We start from the raw sequence: 24,039 nt of genomic DNA, 5'->3' as shown, positions 1-24,039 counted from the left end.
GAAAGGCAGCAAATCCCCACATTTGAAAAATAAGTAAATGGTACCAGTTCAGTTGTTTTCAGGGATTATGTTAATTGGAGGTATATTTATGTTGAGCTTGAGCCAGCTCAATAGTTCAGTCCAAACTGAGCAAGAAGAACAATATTTTCCTGCTCCAAGACAACTTGGAAAAAAACCCAAAAAACCCAGATGTCGTCTCTAAATGAACAACACGGAAGTATAAACACTTCTCTGTTTTATTGTAGTATCAGAATAAGTCATGCCAGTGGTTATATTTCCATGCCGTGGTGACTTTCAGTGTAGACAAAAGTTGGTTAGTTTGAACTATCATCACTCGCATCCCCCCCCCCGTAGCACATTACCCGACCACGGCTGTTTTATGGTCATGAGCCAGCAGCAACGGTTCCCAAAGTTTGAAGGGAATATTGCAAAAAAAAAATAATAATAATAAAAATAAAAGCCACTCTCGGCGTGTCCAGTACAATGCAGCAGGACCAGTGGGCCAAAAACAGGCCGGTCTCAAAAACCGACACCTCACATTGGCTGAACCTCTATTTCAGTGCGTCGCACCAGTGACCTATGAAGCAGATATACAAACAAACAAACCATGGTTTAATGCCCGGCAGAGATGATGTCACACTGTAAATCATCTTCATTCATTCAGTTTTTTTTTTGTTGTTTTTTTTTTTAAATCTGTACATTGCACCTAATGGGGACACAAATGAGCTCTAACTTCTCTATAGAGGGACTTCATCCAGTCTGGGAACTGCTTTCTAGTGCACTGTCCCAATTACCTGAGCTATGTTAACACCTAGATCCTCCAATAGGCTTCTATTAAGGCCTTGCACTATATAGTAAAACCTCAATGCCCGCGGTGTCAAAGCTGCTTTGACCAGTTTTACAATTTACCGACGTTGGGACTACGTTTACGATAGTTTGTGAGCTCTGCTCGGTTGTTGGGAGCGTCAGCACTAACACAGTTCAACTACACTGACCGTTTAAAGTATCCTTAGTAACAGTAAGGACCAATCACAATTATCCAATTTGCTTATTATTATTATTTGTTCGTTGCTGGGTGGGGTGGGGTGGGGGAGGATGGAGGAAGGGGGTGTGTGTGAAATGCAGACTTCTCTTTTTCTCTCCGTGTGCACATCCCTTAAAGACTAATAAATTAAAAGAGAACGGGAACGATCATTCATTCAAAACACAAACAAAAGAAGGAAGGTCATGATAAAAAGGCGAAATCGTTAAAAGTACGTTTTCTTTTTGTGTGTGTGTGTGTGTGTGTGTGTGTGTGTGTGTGTGTGTGGCAGGTTCATAATTTAAAGTAAAAAGACAGTTTGGCGCGAGCGTGGCGGTGCCGTGCGGAGGTCGTGTCTCTCGAAGCAGACGTGAGAGGTTCAGTTAGCTACACAGTTAACGGAGTGTTCAGCCTTTTTTTTTTTTTTTTTTTTTTTTTAAACAGCTGGAGATGGACGAGACGTTTTCAGTTCACTGTCCTTCGGTGTTCTTCTCGAGCCCTGTGTGTGTGTGTTTGTGTGTGTGTGTGTGGTTTTCTCTGTGGTCCAGTTTTAAATGGAAATCGTCTCTTATCGTTATATTCCTGTCCCGTTTTTTTGTGTGTGTTTTTGTTCAGGTGGGTCGGCGGGAGGGTGCGGCACTCGTGTTTGTGACGCCGCCGTGCGTCCGGTCCACGATCACTGCGGCGTCGCATCTCCGTTGACTTCTACGCCGTGCTGCTGTAGCTGTGCTCGAAGAAGTGCGTTGTCATTCTTTAGTTCCTCGATCTGGGAAAACACAGAACCGATTATTAGACCGGGGAAAGAAGAGCCGAATTTCGCTCACTTTTCATCCTCGCGGGGGTTTGTAACACGTCACTATTCGACGAGTCAGCTTTTAACGATGTAACCCTTGCTGAACAGTGATGATTACAGATTAATGGCACGTAAACATCTTTATTCCCAAGACCCTCCTATGTTACGGCACATTATATTGGTACAAAAGTGCAGCTGAAACATCTCAGAAACGGGCGCCGTTATCCTGCGCTGGCATTTCCCTTCAGATGCACTTTATGGTTTCTTCTGTAGATCAGCTTTGGCTAAAAATCTAGAAATTAAGCTTTGTTAATGTCCGATTCAAACTGAAATGTGATTTCTTATTAATATAGAGAGTATTGGAGTCCGATTTACATTTTTAGTTGGATATCGATTGTAATTATTATCTATTATCTCCCAAGATTGTTCCTCTTTGGCCGTTGTTTGGTTCCTTTTGTTAAAAAGACAAAAAGAGAAAGAGGAAATCTTTAGTAAAAAAGGACGAAAAAACCCCAAAAACAACGCCTAATCCTGAGTTACATTTTGTCTCACCTTGTCATTTGCAAGCATCATTGCAAGTAATAATGGTAAAATTTAAAAAAAATAAAAATAAAAATTGGTATTAAGGCGCTATGGTGGGTTTATGATGTTCCAATCCTGACATTATGTGAACATGTTGGGTGTTTAAGGTGAATTTAACTTCTGAGGTTTTGGGGATTTTTTTTCCTAAATGTGAAATTTTCCAGCTAACACGTCAAATGTTTTTGTTTCTATTATACGATATCGAGCGTCGGACATGTTGGCTCAGTTGTGCCTGCATTGGTTAGTAGTTCACCTGTTGTCTCAGCAGCTCGTTGTCCATCTCGACTCGCTCCACCTCTTTGTAACTGTCCTGCAGCCGCTGGTTACTCTGACGCAGCTCGCGGATGTAGTCGCAGGCTTTGGACAGGATGCCTCCTTTACTCTGAGCGACGCAGCACATCCAGATGTCGAGAGAGAAAATGCGATTAACGAGACTCGTCACTTCCTTTATTCCTCACTTTTTCATTTTTTTTTAAGCGCTTCAGTTTTTCCTCCCTCTGTGTTACTCTGAGAAATCTTTACCAAGCTTTCCTGCAGTAATGAAACCACTTCATTAGACCTTTTTTTCTTCTTTTTTTTTTTTTAAAAGCTTGTCTATATTTGAGTCAGAATCAGATAAGCTGAAGAAGCACCGCCACATGTCCCCGCCACATGTCTAATTTTGACTGAGCCCTTTAGCTGTAGTTACACCTGCTGTTTCTATTTGACACAGCACCGGGTTATGAAAGCGTGCATGAGGTGAGCGGTCCGGATGCACAGACAGTGCACTGAATCAAGCATAGAAGAGGTCTGGATGAACCCAGCTGCACCATAAATCCCCAAAATAAATAAAGAGAAGTACGGCTGATAGAGGTTAATTTAACAGACGTCAAACAGCTGCTTTCAGACTGAATGAGTTCTGATTAGCAGAGTGACCTGAAAACACCTTGATCTTCTAAACTATATTCAATCTTATCAAAATAACAGTTGCCATCTGTCACCACTTGCACGGTTATGCAAAATATTCAGGCTTTTGGTGAACATAATTTTCCGTCCATCACTCACCGCTCCTGTTCTGCTGTCTATGCTGCAATCAGGGATGATTTTAGACAGCGTGACAATCCAGTTATTAATCTTGTCTCTTCTTCTTCGCTCCACTGCAAAAAAAAAAAGAAAAGAAATGAGGCTCAATTTTAACAGTCAGAGCTGCGAATCTTTATATAATTTTTTTTTTTTTTTTTTTTAAATCGTACCCTCTTTATATCAAACACAAGAAACAAACAAGTTCCACTAAATACAAGATCTTCCAGGCCCTGAATACATATTTATATGCAACTACTATTTGTGTCAGCAGAAATGAGCTGCAACAATCACCTGTAATAATAATTCAATCTGACCCAGTGGTTAATCCATGTGATAAGATATAGTGCCGCTATGATATCTTTAACTGTTCCTAATGGACTCAGACTCTCCTGAGGTGATAGAAAACTGGAGCATCACCTTCGTTGTGCTGTGCTCTTCGCCTCTCGTCCCTGGGTGCCCGAGGACCGTCCACCTTCCTGTAAAGACACAAACAACAACAATAGTTTGACACTGAAGTCATGAGTATTAACCGTATTATTATATTAACCCTAGCAAAGACAGAATACCTAAACTGGAAGTCGGTTAACAAAAAACATTGGTCTGATTTATCTTTTACGTTTTTTTTCTTACTTAAATGAGCTGACCAGGAGCCCTGAATGCACCACTTGCAAGACTCTCACATTTGTAGAGAAGTTGCGGGGCCTGTAAATTCACTGAAGAGAATATTTCAGCTACTTTTCCACTGACGGTACCGGCTCGGTTCAGCTCTGCCCACTTTTTTGGGGGGTTTTCCATTGTCCGGGGATCGCATCTGGTACCTGGTACTTCTTTTTTTTTTAGTAGCGCCTCAATCGAAGTTTCAAACTAGCTGAATCCAGAAAAGTACCCGATACCAAAGGAAAGTGGAGTTGAATCGGTACCGTCGGTGGAAATGCGGCTTTTGATAGTTTCATTTGAAGGATCCAGGCTCTAAGTAAAGGAGTCGTTTTCTGTTGGCCTTATCGGGCTCTGAGGGAGACTCAGTCACAGGATGGATACCAACGCTGCACGTGAACTAACCCCGCAGGCGGGTGGAGGGAGATCAACCTGCAGGTTATTCCACGCATCTAAATGCAGCCTCTGTTTTCATAAATCTAACAAGGATGCTACGGGTTGATAAGTGAACCACCAGACGTCGGCCTCTACAACACCTGACGGGGGCGAGGAGGGAGGGAGGGAAGGGGGGCGGGCGTATGTGAAAGGTCTTCTCACCAGTTTGAACTGCCATGCTGCAACATCTCGCTTTCACCGAGGTCTCTGGGGATGGCAGGTAAGTGGGACAGAGTGTGGTTTTCAGATGTTGGATGTTTTGAATTATGGATATTGACTATGGATATTTTTTTTTTATGTATATGATTTCATTAGCACACACAATGACAAGACGGATCATTCCAAGAAGGGAAGGGGAAAGGTTAAGAACATCCAGTCCGGTGAGGAGTGACAGGGAAAGGTGGGAGAAAATGTGGAGGTGTGAAGTCGGCCAAACACGTGGGGACAGAGTCATGGGGAGGGGGGAGGAGAGGGCGGGGGGGGGGGGGGGGTAACTTTAAGGGTGGGGTCAGTGTGTGAGGACGTGTCGTGTTAAACTCACGCAGTGTAGGTGTGTGTGCGTGGCGCGATAGTACGAGGGGTCGCCGTCTGCAGCACCTCAGGGGGACTCATCATCACGTAAAACTGACCTGGATTTGACGGAAAAAAAAAAAAAAAAAAAAAAAAAAAAACACCAAAGAATCACGTATTTAATCACATCAAGTATCTCGTTGTTATGACAGGATTTGTCTCGCGATGGCGACGGAGCGTGTCCTCACCTCCTGCCTGCGTGATGGTTGGGTCGGCGGTGGCTTGCACCGACACGGCCGTGGCTGTTCCATCGCTGACGGTGGCGGCGGGGAAATAAGCGAAGCGCGTCTCTCCTCCGACGGTCTCGCCGCCGGGACTGCCTCCGTTACTGAACGGGTTCTGGATAACAGCCTGCGGAGGTGGCGGTAAGGAAAAGTCAAAACCAGCAGGAATTATCTCCAAATAACGAGTGAAATGAAAAGGTTGAGGACGTATCTGTCGGCATGCTTTTGGTTCAGACAATCGTAATTTCAAATATTTAAAGTTGTAGGCATAAAAAAAGGGTGAAACTAAATGATACCATTAGCTACCAAAACTTCAACTTTATCTCCCAAAAGCTTCCCTTTAATGCTTTTTTCTGCAGTTAAGATGAGCTTAAACAGATGATGAGGTCCAGAAATCGAGCCTGATCGGCTGTTTAAATGTGGCAACAAACTGAGGGCTGCTTGACACGAGAATTCAAGCCATTATAAATTTTTATGTAAAATATTTGAGCAATATGAAGGTTAAACCACAGATATCCTGTTAATCAAATCATCAATGCAGCACTGTCATCAATTATCCTTTCATATGGAACAACGAGCTGAGAGATCAATCTGGTAATATTTAATTGGAATCGGCTCTAACAGGATGTGAGTGTGACTCACTTCCTGTAGAGACTGAAGGCTCCTGCACATTGTCCTGACACGACTGCAGACTTTAAAAAAAAAAAAAAAAAATTAAAAAAAAAATTGTATCTGTTCATCCTAACAAGCCTTTTATGTCCCCTCACCTGTGCAACCGCCTGAGGGGCTCCGGCAAACGCCGCGGTGGAGACGACGCTGACGGCTCCGGTCCCATCAGCTGTCGCTTCTAGTTGGTCGTCTGTTACCTGAACGACGCGATAGGTCACCTGGAGACGGAGCAGAGAGGAAAACAATCTTACTGACAAAAAAACCAACAAAAAAAACCAACTTACCCACATCCTCACAACAGACTTCATTTGTCTACCTTTTCAACACGAGGCCTGACTAGCAGACACCTTTAGAAACACAGCTTCCGTCTCCCTTCTAAAGAAAGATCTTGATCTAAATCTAAAACTCCTCTGCAAAAGATGCTGCTGCACAGATGAGAGGTCGCCCGCGCTCACCTGTCCTCCACTGTTCTCTGTACGAAACTGGTACTGCACATTGTGGTCAGTGAACGCAGCCTGCGGGACACCCGTGATGGTCACTGCAGTCTGCTCGTCCGTCCCCACCGTCTCTCCTGCAACACACACACGAACATGTCCCAACTCTGTGACACCCCACAAAGACAGGCATTAAAAACTGTCCAAGATAGTCGTCAGATCTTTTTTTATATTTATTTTTTTAAGTGTCTCCTCCAAAAGGAGAAAAACTCAGATTTGCACCACAGATTTTAATTTCAAGTACAGAAGCAGGTTATTTGTGTGGATTAGAACAAACGAAGTCTCCCACCTTCCTGTAACTGCACCACCTCTTCTGTTTCCTGTTTGTCGTGACTAAAACAAAAAAAAAGAGAGCACCGCTGAGTCAAATTTCAAGCTGGAGGCAAAACACACATTTCTCAGAAATAAGATTATTTATCATCAGTGTATGAAGCCTGAAGAACAAGCGCTCCTAATCAGCTGAGGAAACAGGGCGCCCCCACGCGGTTATAGGAGGAGATAACTGTTAAAACATAAATAAAGTGACACAACTGGCGTGCAAGTTTTCTGCAACTCTAACGGGGCAAATTCAAATTTTGGGGAATTTAAAAGTCAAGTTTAATCGGTTTAATTTGCTGCACACGGAAATACAAACTTCACAAATAATTATAATTCTCCAAATATCCTCCCTTGTGTTGTTTGATTTATGTATTTTAATCCAAAAAGAGCTGCATCAGTTCCAGGAACAGGACAGTACATTTAGATGCTGCCCTAAAAATTTTTTTTAAAAAAAGACAATTTGCTGCCGTGCATTTTATTATTATTATTATTATTATTATTATTATTATTATTATTATTTTCTAGTGAATTAAAACAGCCATCGTGATTTTAGAGATGTGTTAAAAAAAAAAAATTAAAAAAAAGAAAGAAAGAAAGAAAGAAAAAAAAAAAAAAAAAAGAAAAAAAGGGCGCACAGTTTCTGCTGAAAATGTCTTGACGGATGCCGAAAACGCATCATCGCTGCAAGCTGCACAGCCGCCGATCCGACCGGGAGGCACGACGCAAAACAATTCTCAGAAAATAAAAGTGTCCGGAGCAGGCGGACTATTATTAACTGCACCGCGTTAAGGGGTAGAAAAAAAAAGAAAAAGAAGCTTTTAGGCCGTGGTGGGAGCCATGGCTGAGCAGGAAGCGGGCAGCAGACTCTCACCTCGCCGAGCTGTCCAGACTCTGCTCCAGCATATCCATGAAGGTTTTTACGGGTGTAAAAACGCCGATATTCAACGACACTGATTTACGGAGATGGAAGCGCTGATCACGGGGACAAACACACGGGTCATGTGAGAAAGACAGTCCAGGACACGTGAGGCACCGACCGGGCAAGGAGCTAAAATGGAGGCCGCTGCCGTGCAGGACGGAACAGTCTGCGTCTGTGCGGAACACACACACACACACACACACACATATACACTAAAAAAAAAAAAAAAAAAAAACCAAAAAAAAATAAAACCCAGCCCGGGTGTTTACGCAGCTCCACAGAGGCCGCGGTGCTGCTCCGAGTCCGGGTTTTAGGTCGTCGTCGTCGGTCGGATTGAGGGGACGGACGGTAGATTATTCCCTCTTCGACGGATCGCCGGGTTTCTTTTTGTCCTCGGTGCCCTTAATTTGTCGCTCTGCGGCGCACAGCTGCTGTTTCTCCGCGCAAAGCTGCGGGCTGCGACATGCGCTCAATAAGATATGGAGTGGACTCGTTTGTACGTTGTTGGTTTTTTTTTTAGTGTGGAAGGAAACTCGGTGTGTTTTCTGCTGTGATTGTCGCTTTTTTTTTTATTATTCTTTGTAAGATTTCATCTATTGTAAAAGTGGTATTCACGTGACTCCTCGTCTGCGGAGAGTTCGGTGATTCGGGAAGGATTCGGTGTCTTTTCTCGGTGAATTTCTGCACGAAAACTTATTTACGCGCGGATTACGCGCCTTTTGCTTTTCGTACTGTGGGGTGTATTTTTTTTTTTTCCTCCAAATCGTACTCGACCATGTTGTATTTCTCTGCCAATCACACGCTGACAATCGGCTCCTCGACGGCACTTTTTTCAGGTTCTTTGCCCAGGTGACCACAGCGATCCAATACGGGTTTTCCCACAAACCACATGACAGAAACTCTCCACATCGTGCCGCGGAACCGACGCGGAGAGCTCGCACGCTTCTCGCAATTCACCGTTTCGTGACACGCGGGGCGATTATTAACCAATTTGATCTAAAACTCTTGACGACGTTACTCAATTTGTGATCGACAGAGTGAGTCACAACACAGTCAGACGAGGATATTGTCTTTCTGCAGTCAGTCAGTCTCCATCTGATTCAGCCAGTGGGAGGCGATGCTGCGTGTCAGCAGGCATCGTCCTCAGCAGCTGATCAATGCAAATGAGAGCAAAACTACTTTCCTTATGAGGCTTTATTAGATTTAAACATCAAGACAAACACAAAATATACAAACACACCTTCAAACTACTCGAAATCTAAACACTCTATATACAATAAAGCAGAAAATACTACTGGACAGACACCAGGGTAGATTTTACACATAGTAGTAATAGTGACTGTGAGTCTTGATTCTTTAGGAGGTCAGGTTTCTCTAATTCTGATTGAAAATCACTTCACTTTTTTTTCTTTTTTTTTTTTTTTACTCCACATCTTTATTACCTTTAAATGAAACACTACGCAGTATTCTATGATGGAAAAAAAAAATCACACTCGTGACCTGGAAATGTAGAAAGCACTTGCATCTGTGCCGTTCATTCAAACTCTTAATGTATTTATTACAAGTCACAATAAACAGCCAACAAATAGAAGCATAAGTTATTAATAACTTTTACATCATCTGATTGGAATGTGTTATATCATCATGAGATTTAAGTGGGCTTTTAACCCCTCACCACTAATGTTTCACAGTTTATTTCCCATTAACTTTAAGGTTATAAAAACTCACTTATTACCAACTGTACCACAATATCACGTAATCTGTACACCACTAGTGGAGGAACTATTCAGATCCTTTATTCAGGAGAAAGTACCGAAACAACAATGTTAAAATACTCCACAACAAGTGAAAGTCCTGCATAAAAAAAAAATCCTACTTGGGTAAAAGTAAAAATACGTTTTAGCAGCAAATTATAATTAAAGTGTTAACATAACATTTCTGGTTCGGTCCCTCTGACTGGTCTATTACTACCTAACATCATTAGACTATTAATAGTGCAGCATCATCAGTTTGTCAGCTGCGTGTTTGAGTCGTAGCTGCCGCAGGTGGAGCCAGTTTAAACTACTTCATATGCAGTTTTATATTCAGGGACAGCAGATAAATGTTAGGGGTCATCAGAGGATTACTTGGAGAGCAAAGAAGAAAAAACAAAGTTCTGATCCACAAATCGGTTTTCACTTCCTGGGCTTTTTCCTCAAATCTTTGATTTTTATTTGAATTGTTGGATTTTGTAAACATTTATCAAATTGAGACCATGTGAGGAATTTATTTGTTGGAACTATTAAAATCTCAACATGTGAAATGTGACCCGGACTACTCTGCGACTTTTTGTAAGATGTCAGGAGCCAAAAAGGTTGGAAACCACTGATTTAAATCTTTAACAATGTGCTGTATTTTAAACACTTGCTATATCATATTTTGTGCCAAATCTTCATCTTAAAAGTAACGAAAGCTTTAAAAAAATTTAGTGGAGGAGGAAGTACAATATTTAATGTATCAAATCATCACATGAAAGCAATAGAGTTTCAAAATACATTATTGAATCAATGCACTTAGTTACTTTCCGTCACTGCTGCGGTGTTTTTTTTAATGATTTCATCATCTTTAATCACATTTCCCCAAACCATTGTGCGTAATAGATTAAACTCCTCAGAAGCACAAGAAAACCGGTTATTACAGAAGCCATTATTTGTTTTCTTTTGGCTTATTTTAGCATCTGAGACGGTGAAGTGTTAACAAGTCTGATCTGAAGAAACAAATTCCTGAAACTTAATCAACCGACCAAGAAGGAAATTCAGTGTTTAGGTCTCGTATCTCTGCAGCATCAATCCTTGAAGAGTCTGAAGAGTCCTGTATTCTGGAATTTAAACAATTTAAAGCCCTGAGGAGAAGTAAGCAGTTTGAGTCGAATACAGTTAAAAACTCTCTGCCAGTAGCTCTGCTTAAAAGGATCCCTCAGTCGGCCTTGCCCGTCAGCCTTCCACTTTGAGGATGACTCATTTATTTAGACTGCACACACCCTTTACAGCAGGACAGACAGACAGAGAGAGAGGGAGGGAGCGAGAGAGACAGACAGACAGGGAGAGAGAGAGAAAAAAAAGAGAGAGAGAGGAGGAACAGCCACTTACAGTGCCAAACTGGAGGCCAACCTCTCTCCTCTCCTCCCATCTCATTCTTTCCTATATGGGCACTCTCAGAGTGTTTGCAGGCAGCACAGTAACAGACTGTTGGAGAACTGAGACGAACACCCTGATCACAAGATAATACAGAGAAAAAAAAACAAAAAACCAACAAGCAAAGTCTACCAAGATCCCTGGAGGCAGAATTTTCTCTTCATCTGACCAGTTTTAAAAAGGTGAGTCAACCGGTAGAAGTTAGGGAAGTTTGTTTGATCTTTGGGTGGAGTCGTAACCCCTCCCATGTCTTTTGATTAATTACGCTTTGTCTTTTGTGTGTTTTATTTCACTGCATTCAAAAGAGTTGGAAGGTTTTGGAAATCATTTTTTTAATTCAAAATTTCTGGAGCGTCTCAAATCCACGCTTTTCTTTGAAGCTAAAAATCCGCTTTTCAAATCTGCTAAATTTAGCTCCTTTTTCATCTTGATCGCATGGTTTTATGTTTTTACTGCGTACATTATCTGTGTTTTCAGAGCAGGATAAAGTTTGTACATTTATTGTGCGTGTAAAAAAAACATTTAGAATTAAAAAACTTTTTTTTCCATTATGTCTGTTTCTACAACAAAAACAGAAAGGTGAAATGGCGACGCCCAAAAACACTCCTCGAGGTGCCGGCACACCTCTGTCCCCCAACCGCATCACCCGGCTGCAGGAGAAGGAGGACCTCTGCAACCTCAATGATCGCCTGGCCGTCTACATCGACAAGGTCCGATCTCTGGAGGTCGAGAACGCCGGCCTGCGTCTGCGCATCACCGAGTCCGAGACGGAGGTGAGCCGGGAGCTGACGGGCCTGAAGGCGGCCTACGAGTCGGAGCTGGCCGACGCCCGGCAGACGCTGGACTCGGTGGCCAAAGAGCGAGCGCGTCTGCAGCTGGAGCTGGGCAAGCTGCGGGAGGACCACAAGGAGCTGAAAGCCAGGTGGGTGATAATACACTAGTCCGGTCCAAATCTGAATCTGACAGGGGCTCAATGTTTGCATGTGTGTGCACGTGTCTGCGGGGCGGTGCCAGTTGAGAAAAAAGGGGAAGAGTAGTAATTCACGTTTCTGAGGTGGGAGGTGGAAGGGGTGGGGTTAAAGGTGCCCCGTCACTTTAGAGGCCCTACATTTCTTAAAGACACCCCTGCTTGTTTGTGAAATGTAGTTTCTTCACAATTGAAGCGGAAATATGTAACTTTAAAGGACAAAAGACAAAAGAAAAGTTTAGTTCATAAGCACTAAATGCACCTTTACTGTACTGAACACACCCCAGAGCTGTTACAGCATGTCTTGGTTTAAATGCTTTCAGCTAATGTGAGCATACCTGGGATTTCTTTCAGTCATCCTGCAGACGTTATGACTCAGTTCAGCTTGTGCAATATTTACTCGACTTTGTAGCATTTACTAATGATCCCGTAATTATTACTTGACTGGCGTTCAGCTCACATTAAAGATTTAAAGTCAGAATTTTCCTTGGAAAGTACTTGCAACAAACTATTTGCTCAAAAGTACAACTAAAGAGTCGAATAACAAAATTTCCAGATACAGACATTTGGTGATCATGAGATTATTTGTTGCCTCAAGGCTTCTGAAATCCCTCTTTTCATCCAGATCTCTCTCAGTTAAAGACACCCATGTGTCCACAAGTGTAAAGGTTTGTTACTACGGTGTTAATATAACAAACATCGTGATCTCAGCTGCAGGACAGAAGTTACTCATTGGCTCTCAATAACTGATGCTAAATTAACACACGCTGACACAGAGCTGTGCCGCCCTGCTGCTGCTGGGGCCGCTCCCTGCAGCATACCCTTCTGATTGCTCACTGCTGCTTTGCGTTGGACTTCCACTCCGACTCCCTTCCTCCATGCTGCCACATCCAGAGCTCGATGACTAACTCTTTCCCCAGTTTCTCCTCCTTCACCAAAGTAATCATTATACGCACAATACGTGGCAGTGTTTCCAAGGTCTCCGCCGCTTGGTTCCATTATTTTTTTCCATAAATATTGAAACGGCGGCCACAGTATGTTTGGCAAAGCCGTTACCATGGCAGCGTCTCAGCTAAACACTACCGGCTGTGGCCTGTGGCTAAAACATGCACGGGACCGCACGCAAATCGTAGCGTCCTGTGAGTCATGCGAGGTCTTTCCCCTGTTTCTGTTTCATCCGGACTAGATCCTTATTCCAAAATAGCTCATATTTGTTTCATTAGACTGCGTCAAGGAAACTGCATGATTACAGTTTCCACTTGGGTCTAAAGTTACAAAAGAACGTCTAACCCTTTTCCATTCACTGGAATGTCATTTGTTAGTGCTTAAACACATCTAAACTGTTTCTTCTTCTTTTTTTTAAAAAATCTTTGCAGGAACACCAAAAAGGAGTCGGAGTTGTCAGCAGCCTTGCTGAGGCTCAAAGACCTGGAAGCTCTGCTGAACTCGAAAGACGCGTCCTTGACGACGGCTTTGGGAGAGAAACGTAACCTGGACGTGGAGAACAGGGACCTGAAGGCTCAGGTTGCCAAGGTAAACACGCTAAGTTTAGGATTTACAAGACAAACATCTGGGTTCAATCTTCCTGCAGTCAGCTCACCAACTCTGTTCCTCCTCTCTGTTTTCCACCAAACATCAGCCAGGCAGCCAATAACAGCCATATTTTATATTTACTACACGATGCTTGTGTGTTTATTCATTAAGGTTTGAGAGGGAGGAGGACTTGTGCAATTTTCTCAAGTTAAAAATGAAATCTTGAGACTTTCCCAGCTGACATCAGAAGAGCAGACTCTCCCTCTGTCATGCCCACTTGAGCTCAAACATGTTGATTAAAGGACTGTCTCCCTGCTTGACTGCCAACGGCGGCATGTTTACTTGACTGTTTGTGCGTTGCTACTCAGTTCCTCTTCACTTCTTTCTTAGCTGGATACCAGTTTGGGCGATGCCAGGAAGCAGCTGCAGGACGAGATGCTGAGGAGGGTGGACGGAGAGAATCGCATGCAGACTCTCAAAGAGGAGCTGGAGTTTCAGAGGAACATCCACTCTGAGGTCAGACAAAAGTTTGTACCACCGGTGAATCACTTTTTAAAAATAGGAACCGCTGACAATAGTTCTCGGTGATTTGCTTAACAGGAACTGCGGGAGACAAAGAGGCGTCATGAGTCTCGGGTGGTCGAGCTGGATAACGGAAACCAGCAGGACTTTGAGAGCAAACTGGCGGAGGCGATGATAGAGATGCGCAACCAGCACGATCAGCAGATCAAACTGTACAAGGATGAGATTGAGAAGACCTACAATGCCAAGGTAGACTTAATTTAAACCGGCAGTGTGGAGCTTTAGTCTCCCCCTTCTGCCAGTGAGAGGAATTACAAAAACACTGTCCGCATGTGCTTATGGGGTCTCCACATTGACTGTAAGATGGTGGATCAGTTGAGGATAAATAAAAAAAAATTAAAAAAAGGCATCATAATCAGAAGGGGGATTAAATCAGAAGTTCAAGTTAGCATATGGCTGCACAGAAATATGTCTGGCGGGCGTCTGTGGTGAAGATACTCTGGCCAGAGAGCGTGCTTACGGCTAGTGCGGGAATGTCTCACCAGACACCAGATTTAACTGTTTTTTTGGGTGAAATACAGAGATTCAGATGGTACTCAATCAGCGTTTTGTGAACTTCTGTGAACTTTTGTGAACCTTCTGTCGATCAGTTGGAAAACGCCCGTCAGTCGGCGGACAGGAGCAGCCATCTGGTTGGATCGGCACACGAGGAGCTGCAGCAGATACGAACCCGTCTGGAGTCCACGTCGGTTCAGCTCAGCCAGCTGCAGAAACAGGTGATCAGAAACGTAGTTCTTAGCAGAAGTCTGATCATCACTTAAAGACGTTTGCATAAACTATTGCGTCATGTATAGGCCTACATCTTTTACTTCAAAAGGGGAATGTGGGGACATTATGCAGTGTCGTGTAGTGCAGGTTTTCTAAATTAAATGTGTTTATACAGTCACAGATTTAAGACTTCAAAAATTGAACTACATATGAAGTTGAATTGCTTGTTTCAGCGTTCAGTCGTACTTCTATTGCTCACAATATAATATAGATTTTTTTTTTACCATTTTATTGGATATTTCTTTTTTTTTGGGGGGGGGGGGGGGTTCCCACAGTTTTCAGGTAGTGATGTTCCAACTGTTTGATTCCTCTTAAACTGTGTTTCCAGACTTTGATGCTTGTCAGACACTAACTGTGTGATCCTTCTGTCTCATCCAGCTGGCGGCTCGTGAGGCGAAGATAAGGGACCTGGAGGACGCTCTGTCTCGGGAGCGGGACACCACGCGTCGCATGCTGGGAGACAAAGACAGAGAAATGGCAGAGATGAGGCAGAAGATGCAGCTGCAGCTGGACGACTACCAGGAACTCCTAGACGTCAAGCTGGCCCTGGACATGGAGATATGTGCTTACAGGAAACTGCTGGAGGGGGAGGAGGAACGGTAGGCTGAGTTCTGGCTCACGGTGACATTTACCGCTCACGCTTCTGTCCACCTTCACCATCATCATCTTCCTCCCCTGCAGGCTGCGTCTCTCCCCCAGCCCACCTCCCACCAGAGTGACGGGAAGTCGTTCCTCTTCCTCGGCGGCTCACTCTCGCTCCGTCCACCTCCGCGATCGCAGCTCCCCCGCCAAGAGACGCCGCCCCAACGACACCGACAGCGAGGCCTCCAGCTTCGCCGGCGGTGCTGTGGCCCGCACCCGCATCACCCAGCAGGCCTCGGCCAGTGGGCGGGTCACCGTGGACGAGGTGGACCTGGATGGGAAATTTGTCCGACTCGGCAACAAGGCCGATGAGGTGAGAAGATTCTTACAGTTTATCTGAGGAGCCTCCCCCGATCATTTTTTTCTGCCACATTTGTACATGTTGCCTGCACTTTTATTTGGGGCCATATTTCTGAAAACACAGACCTCTCATTCTCATTTCAAGCCGTAGACAAACTGTAGCTTCATACAGGTTTTAATTGAATGACTGCTGATGGAGAGAATTACTTTGACATGATAAAAAAAAAGAGCTTTTACTCAACAACCACCACCATCTCCTCCTGCAGGATCAGAACTTGGGGAACTGGCAGGTGAAGCGGCAGGTGGGATCCGGTGCTGCCATCAGCTTCAAGTTTCCGGCCAAGTTCACCCTGAAGGCCGGTCAGAGGGTCACGGTTAGTATTCGGTAATCAGAGTAACATTTCAACGCAGTGATAAACAGTTATTTTACCCTGAACTGCACCCTTTGCGGTCAGATCTGGGCCTCCAATGGTGGCGGAACCAACAATCCTCCTTCTGACCTGGTGTGGAAGACTCAGCCCTCCTGGGGCACCGGAGACCTTTTGCAGACCACTCTGATCAGCGCCAGCGGAGAGGTACTTTAAATTTACACAATCAGCTCATCGATGGACTCTTTATTTAAGCCTGAGGTACTTGAAACATCAGCAGCACGATGCTAGTGACAATTTTTCTTGCAGGAAATGGCCATGAGGAAGGTCACCCGCACTCAGTTTGAAGAAGATGATGATGACATGGTGAGGAAAATTATATTCATAACATACATAGTTAGTGCATAACACAGCAATCTGCAGGACTAAAATGCATTTAGCAGCACTGATCAGTTCCTTATTTTTTTCCCTATTTTTTTTTAATGATAAATGGCCCTGATGTGTATCGAATTAAACCAAACCAACTTATCAGCAGTTAGCAGCACTTTTCAGCATCTCAGAAATGTTGAATTAGACGTTTCAACATTTCAAAATTAGCAATCTGACTGCTTAAGAAAACCTGTAAGTATTTTCTTATTCTGGTATATAATATAAATATATATTATACAAAATATAATAATTGTCAGCTCTAGCTTTGAAAAATGGACAAATCCTCTCTTGCTTTGTTGGCCTTAGTGACATTATAACCGCGACATTTAATGCTCATCTTCAAAGGAAAAGTTTTTTTTTATCAGTCAAACACTTCCTCTATGATCATTATTTTATTTTTTATTATTTTCTATATTAAATATAAGAAAACAGTGAAGAATGCACATTACAACTTTCTAGAGCCAAAAAAAGATATTTGTATTACATGCTTTGCTCGACAAACAGTCCAAACGGACCAACGATGTTCAGTTTCCCATCAGACATGATTAGAAAGGCAGCAAATCTTCACATCGGAGAGGCTGCCTTCTGTCTCAAACAGTCAAACACTGGACATATTTCAGAGAGTCCCGATTCAATGCTCTGATTCTGAGTCTCCGCCTTCCTCTCAGCAGGTGGCTCACAGCACTTGTGGAGACGGCGAGTACAACCTGCGCAGCCGGACGGTGACGTGCGGCTCCTGCGGACTTCCCTCAGACAAATCCAGCAACTGCTCCGTGTCCTCGGCCTCCCGCTCCTTCCGCAGCGGAGGCATCTCCGAGGGTTTACTGCCGCACTCCTACGTGTTCAGCGCCAGCACTCCTCGCAAGGTGGGTCATGCAACAGGTCACGCGGGTCCATTTACACTTTTATAAGACTTAATAAAGTGAAGCTTTCTTGTCTGTATGTCAGAATCAAGGTGTTTAAATGAAAGTTAATATTCATTCTGAATGGATTTGATGACTCTAACTTTGTCAAACTTTCTTCCCAGACTGGAGCCAGAATGGAGAGCTGTCCGATCATGTGAACCCCTGGAAACACGTTGAAATACTTTTTACTTTGAATACTCTTCAGCTATTGGTTGTTTACTTACTTAGTTGTAGGTTTTAGTTTAGTTCATGTCCTTTGAAAAGATTTTCAGGATATTATATGCAATAAAACTTTATACTTTTTTTTTTTATAATGTACATAGGCATGCTTACACATACTTTTCTCAAATTTACATGTTGATTAGAACCATCACTTTTTTTTCTACTGGTGACATTTAAGGTTGAACAAATGTCCACCAGCCGTTCACCAGGCAGTAAAATAAATCAGCTTACCAGCTGTTAAAGCTGTCACTCTAAAAACCTTTGTTTGCTGGTGAATAAAAGGATGATATGATAAAAAAAAAAAACTTTCAAAGTTAAATCTCATTTGTTTCATTATGCTTTATACACGTACTGACACAACAGGGTTGTGATCAATTCACAATGTTAGCTTGATTATTATGAAGATGTAGTTTTTGATTTAATCTGCCTCCTCAGTTCAAGTAAATTGACCCCAGCAGATCTACAGAATATTGTGTATTTTTGCTAAAATCAATAAAGGTTTTTTTTCAGAAAATGTTCCGATTTGTCTTATTTAACTGTAACGACATTTAAGGTCGTTTGAGTGTTTGCAGTATTTGCTTTGTTTTATTGTCGAAACAGAAATATATTCATGGACAAGCTGTTTTCATGGTGTTTTGAGATATTTTTGATTTTGTTTGTGTGACTGTGATTAACTTGTATTAATGCTCCTTTATGGAAAACAACACAAAAACATGAACTGTACATTTTAAATCAACATTTAAAACACAAGAAAAAAAATGTCCTTCAGATAATTACATCTACATTATACCCGCACTTTATTCAAAGAAGAGAAAAATCTGAATTGAATATTTTCCAGGTGCCCATCAGAATGAATAAAATAACAATTATAGTTATTAAATAATCATATTATTGGGTTTCTTATGTTAGAAATGTATTATTAAACTATTTAAACTTTATCCTCTTTTAATTTTAGCTCCACTACAGGTTTTATTTCATAGGACAATATAATATTATAAGTAATGTATATAAGAATGTCAAGCCTGGTCAAGTCCGATGTATTTTCACGTCAACTTAACAAATCACACATGTGACTATTTACTGTGGTATCCATAGAGAATATGACACCCATGAGATTTGTATAAAGAATATTTATGTAGTCCTACTCCATTACATTTTTCAGACGGTTATAGTTGCAAGCTGTGTTTCAGATTAAGTAAAAAAAAAAAAAAAAACATGATTTATGGTATACATTAAACATTGATTTACCAGTATGTGATGCGGTTTAATATTATCTTCCAGGGACTGAAAAATATAGCCTGAAAAACACTGAAAGGGTCCATTCTGCCTCACATGGTGTTTTGTTTATAAATTGTACTTCTTCTACATCTATGTACAAATTCATTGCGTGGTATTTTTTTGTTTGTTTTGGCTATAAGGCCGTAGATAACTCTTCTTTTGCCTGCTCGTGTTACGTGAGCGGACTTTTATTTTGAAATTAAATCAATGTTGTTGTTTTTTTGCTAAACCGGAAGTAGTCGACTTCCTCCGGGCTGCTCGCGTCGCCGCAGAGCTTCAAACATTTGGTCTCATTATCGACCTGTAAGTTGTGTTTAACAGGACAAACCTGCATGTTAGAGCCGCTTCAAGAAAAGCGTGTTCACATTTGGTGAGTTTGATTAATATTTTGTCACGAAGTGGAGAAAAATGAAGCTCATAGCAAACGTTGGACGTAGCAACTTCCAGCAACCAGATAACAGCCTGTAAAGTGTGTTTTAAATCGACTGCAGCTCAGTGACGTGAAAACAGACTAAATACCTTTAATACTGATGATATCAACATGGTGCGTATTGATATTAACTGAAGTTAATAGAAACAGAGCTGCATGTTATTCAGTAAAAAAAACAACAACAACAACAACAGCGGTTCACTACGTGACAGGTTTTTCTTTCCAAGTCGAAAATACACATGAATTATTAATAATTTGTCTTGAAATGAATTGCCAACGATTTTGATAACTAATATATAAATGCCAGATATTTGCTGCTTCCAGCTTTTTCAAACGTTGACTTTTTGTTGTTGTTGCCTTTCCCTCATTTATAACTGTGAAATTAACATTTTTCTGCTTTGCACCAGCTGACTTTTATTTTCATCATCGATTGATTGAATTGTTCTGTTAAATGTCAGAAAACAAAAACCGCCAGATGTTTTCAAAAGTTCTGTTATCTTTCTCTGTTTTATATTTTGGCAAACTGGATATTTACTGACTCTTGTGGCCTGTCTCCATCTAGCCTGTATTTTCATCATCAATTGATTTGATTTACTAGAAAATAGTTAAAAAAAAAAAAAAATGCCTTAAGTAGCAAATGAGAATCCGCACCACAGAGAATATTTCACATTTTTGTTTGATGAATGATTTAAAATAAACTTTATAGACTGACCAGTTAATGGAGTAAGGATACTTAGAAATAATTGTTAGTAGCTGCTCTACTTTGCGGTCGTATCTCCCACTCATAATTACAAATCCAACGTACATTGTAAAAAAAAACAAAACAAAGCAGTTCATTTTCCATGTAAATGTCTGGAGAGCACGGTCTGCAGGCGCGGCATCGGCGGACCGATCGCTCTCTTTGCTCACAGCTCTTCCCCGCTGTGGCCTCTTCTGTTCAGGAGCTGGTATCTGGATGCTGAGTGTTCGGGCTCTGGTTGGGATCGGCCTCCTGGTGACCTCGCGAGCCGCGCCAGCCCTCGCTCAGACGGGGACATGTCCGCCGTCCGCTGCAGCTGGCAACCGTAAGAAGGACTGTTTCGGTAGCAGGCGGGCGTCCGCCATGGCGCAGACCATCAAATATCTCGGGTGAGGTTTTATTGTATAAAAAAACAACAACAACAAAAAAACAGACTACATGCCGAACTGACCCGCAGAGTCTCCGCAGGCAGGAGGAGGCCCAGCACATCGACGAGGAGCTCTTCAGCGAGTACGGCTTCAGCGTGGACCAGCTGATGGAGCTGGCTGGACTCAGCTGTGCCACGGCCATCGCACGGGTGACACTCATTCAGGGGCTCTCACTTTGAAAATAATGATCATAGCTTTACTTGGTTTCCGTCGCTCCAACCTGTATAAATGCGCACGTAACGATTTCGAGTTGATTCGGTTTCTCCATCGAAATCCAGGATTTGTGCATTTATACGTCCCGGTCAATTTCTTCTGAAGCATTTCTGTAAAATACAACTTCCAATACAACTTCGTTCCAGTATAGATTTTTGCACGTGTTATGTTTTTTTTTTTCTTTCCTGCAGGCATATCCAGTCACGTCCCTGGTGAAGGCCAGACCTGCTCTGCTGGTGATTTGTGGACCAGGTAACAACGGGGGCGACGGCCTGGTCTGCGCTCGACATCTTAAACTCTTCGTGAGTGTTTTACAGTAAGATTCTCTGCAGCGTTGCTGGGAAACAAAACAGTTTTGTCACCCGAGAACTTCTATTTTATATTTTATAACTGTACTTTATACTATATTTGGAGAGTAGTTATTTAGCCTATTTTCATTCATTTTTCATCACGGGGCACGGGAAAGAGTTTGCCGTTTTTTAAAAGGTCAAAGAGAGGCAGCGGACGCCATCGTGTTGGTTGTTGTCTCGCTTGAAACGTCGAAACAAATCTTCTGAAGCGTTATGCTCGCCCTAATGCGTGAGATTCGTTCCTTGGTGCCTCGGTGGCCGTTTTGATTTGTTTTTGTTGTTGTTAAGTCTGAGGACAAATCGCCACTTTGATATCCTTCCTCCTTGTGTCCCGTTGCAGGGCTACGAGCCCACCGTCCTGTACCCGAAGAGGCCGAACAAGCCTCTGTTCCAGGGCCTGACCACGCAGTGCCAGAAAATGGAGATCCCCTTCCTCACCGAGATGCCTGAGGTTCGGCGTTCGTCAATTATTCAGCGGCTTTAGACGCGGTCGAGTCATAAACACGCCGCTTGTCGCTCGCGAGCGCGTGTCGGAGTTCGAGCCGCACCAACGCTGTATTCCACTTTATTAGATCTCAGTAAAACGAGGCTTCGGTTTAGACCAGATGAGACCGTAACGATCCCTGCGGGGGGGGGAATGAGCTCAGAGATGTTATTGCATCAAATATCACAGTCAACAATATAAATTCATGACAGATTTGCGCATGTTTGAAGGCAATTTACAGCGCCTTTCAGTCAATGTAGATGATCCCAAATGGTTGAACCGTGTGGATAAAATTGTCTTCTCAGGCCAAGGTGATTGACGAAGCTTACAACCTGGTGATAGACGCCATCTTCGGCTTCAGCTTCAAGGGTGCCGTGCGAGAGCCGTTTGGTTCCATCCTGAATGTGCTGAAAAACACCACGGTGCCCACAGCCAGCATCGACATCCCCTCAGGTCAGTCCAGAGCGAGAAGGATTTCTGCTCCAGGAACAACACGCTTCTTCTGTATTTCCTACATTTTAATCGCAGTAACTCGACGCTCCGCCGCTCATCTTCCTGTGAGCACCGGCTCTTTCTGGGCGCCTGCGGTTGAGCAGAGGATGAAATTCGACGCCTCGGCAGCGATCGGTCTGCCGGGAAAACGCCTTTTTCTGAATTTATAAAGCTTCTCTCGGTGTTTGAAGGCGCTCGGCTCTCCAACAGATTGTATTATATGGGAAAAAAAAAAAGTGAAAAAAACAACAACACGTGCTCGAAAAAAACGTGACGCGCTGATCTGACATTAATACCGGTGCAATTTTTGAGCAGATTAAGTGGACGTGTTATCACATTCAGTGCAGTTTGTTGTCGTCACTGTGATTATATAACGGAGTTTTTCCACCGTCACTTAAATTCTTTCACTCACGCGGCGCTGCTGATTGTTTTTAGCACCACGGTTCCCTTCATGCTGACGTTAACTCGCATAAAAATGATTCGGACAAAATGGAATCAGTTTTTGTTGTGTGATTCTCTGATAAAAAAAAAAAAAAAAATAGATGCCTTATATATTAAATGCGTGAAAAATATGGTAATTCAAAAAAAGAAAAAAAGTTTGGTTCGTCGGTCGGTGGAACTTTGTCCCATTTGGTGGGAATGTAATGGGAAGCGGGTTTGATTTCCTGCGACCTCCCCTGTGAGCAGGACGGGACATCTTGAAAATCAATCAGTGCACGTCGAGGTTGCCGGGAGGAGGTGTGGACGACCTTCTCCGGAGGTTAAAGTCAGACCAAACCTTCTGTGATCAGCATGTTGAAAGCTGACGAGCAGATTGTTACGACTGCGCGTTCAGATTTAACTTTCTGGTTTTTTTGTTGTTGTTTGTTTTGTTTTGTTTTTAAAAGGCTGGGACGTGGAGCGGGGCAGCACCGACGGACTCCGGCCCGACACGCTCATCTCGCTCACCGCCCCGAAGAAGTCCGCCTCCTTGTTCAGAGGGCGGTACCACTTCCTGGGGGGCCGCTTCGTGCCGCCCGGCCTGGAGAGGAAGTACGAGCTCAACCTGCCTCGCTACCCCGGCACGGACTGCGTGCTGCAGCTGTAGGAGACGCGCCGCGGCACCTTTCGCAAACAAGCCGGTCTGCTTCCTTTCTGAAAGTGGACGAGAGCGTCGAGGCCACTGTGAGGCAGAACTGTTCTTGTCATGGCGATGAGGTTCCCTGGTGTGACGCCATCGCGCCTCCGCAGACACCATTATTGAAAAGGCCGCTGTAACACTGCACGGAAGTACCGGGCACGCGGGTAAATACATAAAGCACGTAGCTTCACGTAAAACCCCTTTTACATGTCTACGTGTGCATTTAACAAAAACAAAAACAACAACAAAAAAAAAGATACGTGTTCATTTCTAAAGCTACACTTAAGCGTTTCCACCTGTTTTCAGTCTTTATGCTAAGCTACGATAGCGAAACGTCTCGCAAAATACACCGAGTTCGCGTCCCTGAAGCGTTCAGTGACAACATTGTGTGTGTGTGTGTGTGTGTGTGTGTGTGTGTGTGTACGCTACATATGAAGCTAAAGCCAGCAGCCAATTAGCTTAGCATGAACACTGGAAGCAGGGGAAGCGGTTAGCCTCGCTACGTGCTGGCGTGCAGATTTCCTTCCTCGGAGCCAGATTAGCCGTTTACTCCCGCTTCCTGTCTTTAAGATAATTAGCTGCCAGTTGTAGCTTCAAATTAAACGTAGACCCGAGGGTGTAACTAATCTCTAACCCTTTGGAGAGAAATCAAATGAGAGTTTTCGCCTTGATGTTGAACTCTTCCTTCAAGCAGCTGTTCTGTAAATCCAAAGAGGCGCTGTAAAGGTTGTTGTTAAGCTTTCTGGAAGAGTTTTTCTTCATGTCGAAGCACCGAGCTGCATCATGATGCACAGCTGATTAAAATATATACCAAAAAATAAAATACTAATATTGATCAAAAGCAGTGTAAGTTGTTATTTCTGCAAGAAGCTTCC

At 43.1% G+C, this 24,039-nt stretch overlaps 3 protein-coding genes across 10 annotated transcripts; 2 read left to right on the top strand and 1 right to left on the bottom strand.

Annotated features, from left to right (window-relative positions):
* Positions 1-218: 218 nt before the first annotated feature.
* usf2 (upstream transcription factor 2, c-fos interacting) lies at positions 219-7,779 on the bottom strand. 4 transcript variants are annotated; one of them, XM_069175717.1, is made up of 11 exons: positions 7,694-7,779; positions 6,794-6,837; positions 6,466-6,611; positions 6,109-6,228; positions 5,306-5,468; positions 5,089-5,176; positions 4,710-4,754; positions 3,876-3,934; positions 3,441-3,532; positions 2,650-2,778; positions 219-1,787 (listed from the first exon to the last, which is right to left on the bottom strand). In XM_069175717.1, exons 1-11 carry the CDS (start codon positions 7,729-7,731, stop codon positions 1,698-1,700), a joined length of 1,014 nt encoding a protein of 337 aa, XP_069031818.1. In that variant the 5' UTR covers positions 7,732-7,779; the 3' UTR covers positions 219-1,697. The 4 variants fall into 4 exon arrangements, with proteins under 4 accessions (XP_069031818.1, XP_069031819.1, XP_069031820.1 ...); XM_069175718.1 differs by having other exon boundaries at positions 6,466-6,581; XM_069175719.1 differs by lacking the exon at positions 4,710-4,754.
* A 49-nt stretch (positions 7,780-7,828) lies between these two features.
* On the top strand, positions 7,829-18,146 carry LOC138214267 (lamin-A-like). Of its 3 annotated transcripts, XM_069175714.1 has the most exons (14): positions 7,829-7,915; positions 10,939-11,096; positions 11,490-11,836; positions 13,258-13,414; positions 13,805-13,930; positions 14,015-14,185; positions 14,587-14,712; positions 15,143-15,363; positions 15,446-15,719; positions 15,973-16,080; positions 16,162-16,281; positions 16,384-16,440; positions 17,172-17,369; positions 17,531-18,146. In XM_069175714.1, exons 3-14 carry the CDS (start codon positions 11,499-11,501, stop codon positions 17,564-17,566), a joined length of 1,932 nt encoding a protein of 643 aa, XP_069031815.1. In that variant the 5' UTR covers positions 7,829-7,915; positions 10,939-11,096; positions 11,490-11,498; the 3' UTR covers positions 17,567-18,146. The 3 variants fall into 3 exon arrangements, with proteins under 3 accessions (XP_069031815.1, XP_069031816.1, XP_069031814.1); XM_069175715.1 differs by lacking the exon at positions 7,829-7,915 and having other exon boundaries at positions 8,558-11,096; positions 17,175-17,369; XM_069175713.1 differs by lacking the exon at positions 7,829-7,915 and having other exon boundaries at positions 8,558-11,096.
* A 999-nt stretch (positions 18,147-19,145) lies between these two features.
* On the top strand, positions 19,146-24,005 carry naxe (NAD(P)HX epimerase). 3 transcript variants are annotated; one of them, XM_069175864.1, is made up of 7 exons: positions 19,146-19,211; positions 20,280-20,466; positions 20,546-20,654; positions 20,910-21,020; positions 21,409-21,519; positions 21,858-22,005; positions 22,932-24,005. In XM_069175864.1, exons 2-7 carry the CDS (start codon positions 20,294-20,296, stop codon positions 23,129-23,131), a joined length of 852 nt encoding a protein of 283 aa, XP_069031965.1. In that variant the 5' UTR covers positions 19,146-19,211; positions 20,280-20,293; the 3' UTR covers positions 23,132-24,005. The 3 variants fall into 3 exon arrangements, with proteins under 3 accessions (XP_069031965.1, XP_069031966.1, XP_069031964.1); XM_069175863.1 differs by having other exon boundaries at positions 19,154-19,278; XM_069175865.1 differs by lacking the exon at positions 21,409-21,519 and having other exon boundaries at positions 19,152-19,278.
* Positions 24,006-24,039: the final 34 nt, after the last annotated feature.

The sequence above is a fragment of the Embiotoca jacksoni genome, unplaced genomic scaffold (genome assembly GCF_022577435.1).
Source record: "Embiotoca jacksoni isolate LCO1_2020_lvr unplaced genomic scaffold, fEmbJac1.0.p SCAF_7, whole genome shotgun sequence".
NCBI classification, from domain to species: domain Eukaryota; kingdom Metazoa; phylum Chordata; class Actinopteri; family Embiotocidae; genus Embiotoca; species Embiotoca jacksoni.
Note: the sequence above shows the minus strand (reverse complement) of the source record. Positions and strands in the feature narration are given on the sequence as shown.

Excerpts from the sequence above, each read along its gene's own strand:
- usf2 (XM_069175717.1), bottom strand. The coding sequence starts at position 7,731 with ATGGATATGCTGGAGCAGAGTCTGGACAGCTCGGCGAG. Across the intron at positions 6,838-7,693 it reads AGTCTGGACAGCTCGGCGAG|TCACGACAAACAGGAAACAG; the intron begins GTGAGAGTCTGC and ends TTTTTGTTTTAG. Across the intron at positions 6,229-6,465 it reads CAGAGAACAGTGGAGGACAG|GTGACCTATCGCGTCGTTCA; the intron begins GTGAGCGCGGGC and ends CTCCGTCTCCAG.
- naxe (XM_069175864.1), top strand. The coding sequence starts at position 20,294 with ATGCTGAGTGTTCGGGCTCTGGTTGGGATCGGCCTCCTGGTGACCTCG. Across the intron at positions 20,467-20,545 it reads CAGACCATCAAATATCTCGG|GCAGGAGGAGGCCCAGCACA; the intron begins GTGAGGTTTTAT and ends GAGTCTCCGCAG. Across the intron at positions 20,655-20,909 it reads GTGCCACGGCCATCGCACGG|GCATATCCAGTCACGTCCCT; the intron begins GTGACACTCATT and ends TCTTTCCTGCAG.
- LOC138214267 (XM_069175714.1), top strand. The coding sequence starts at position 11,499 with ATGGCGACGCCCAAAAACACTCCTCGAGGTGCCGGCACACCTCTGTCC. Across the intron at positions 11,837-13,257 it reads CACAAGGAGCTGAAAGCCAG|GAACACCAAAAAGGAGTCGG; the intron begins GTGGGTGATAAT and ends AAATCTTTGCAG. Across the intron at positions 16,441-17,171 it reads AAGAAGATGATGATGACATG|CAGGTGGCTCACAGCACTTG; the intron begins GTGAGGAAAATT and ends CCTTCCTCTCAG.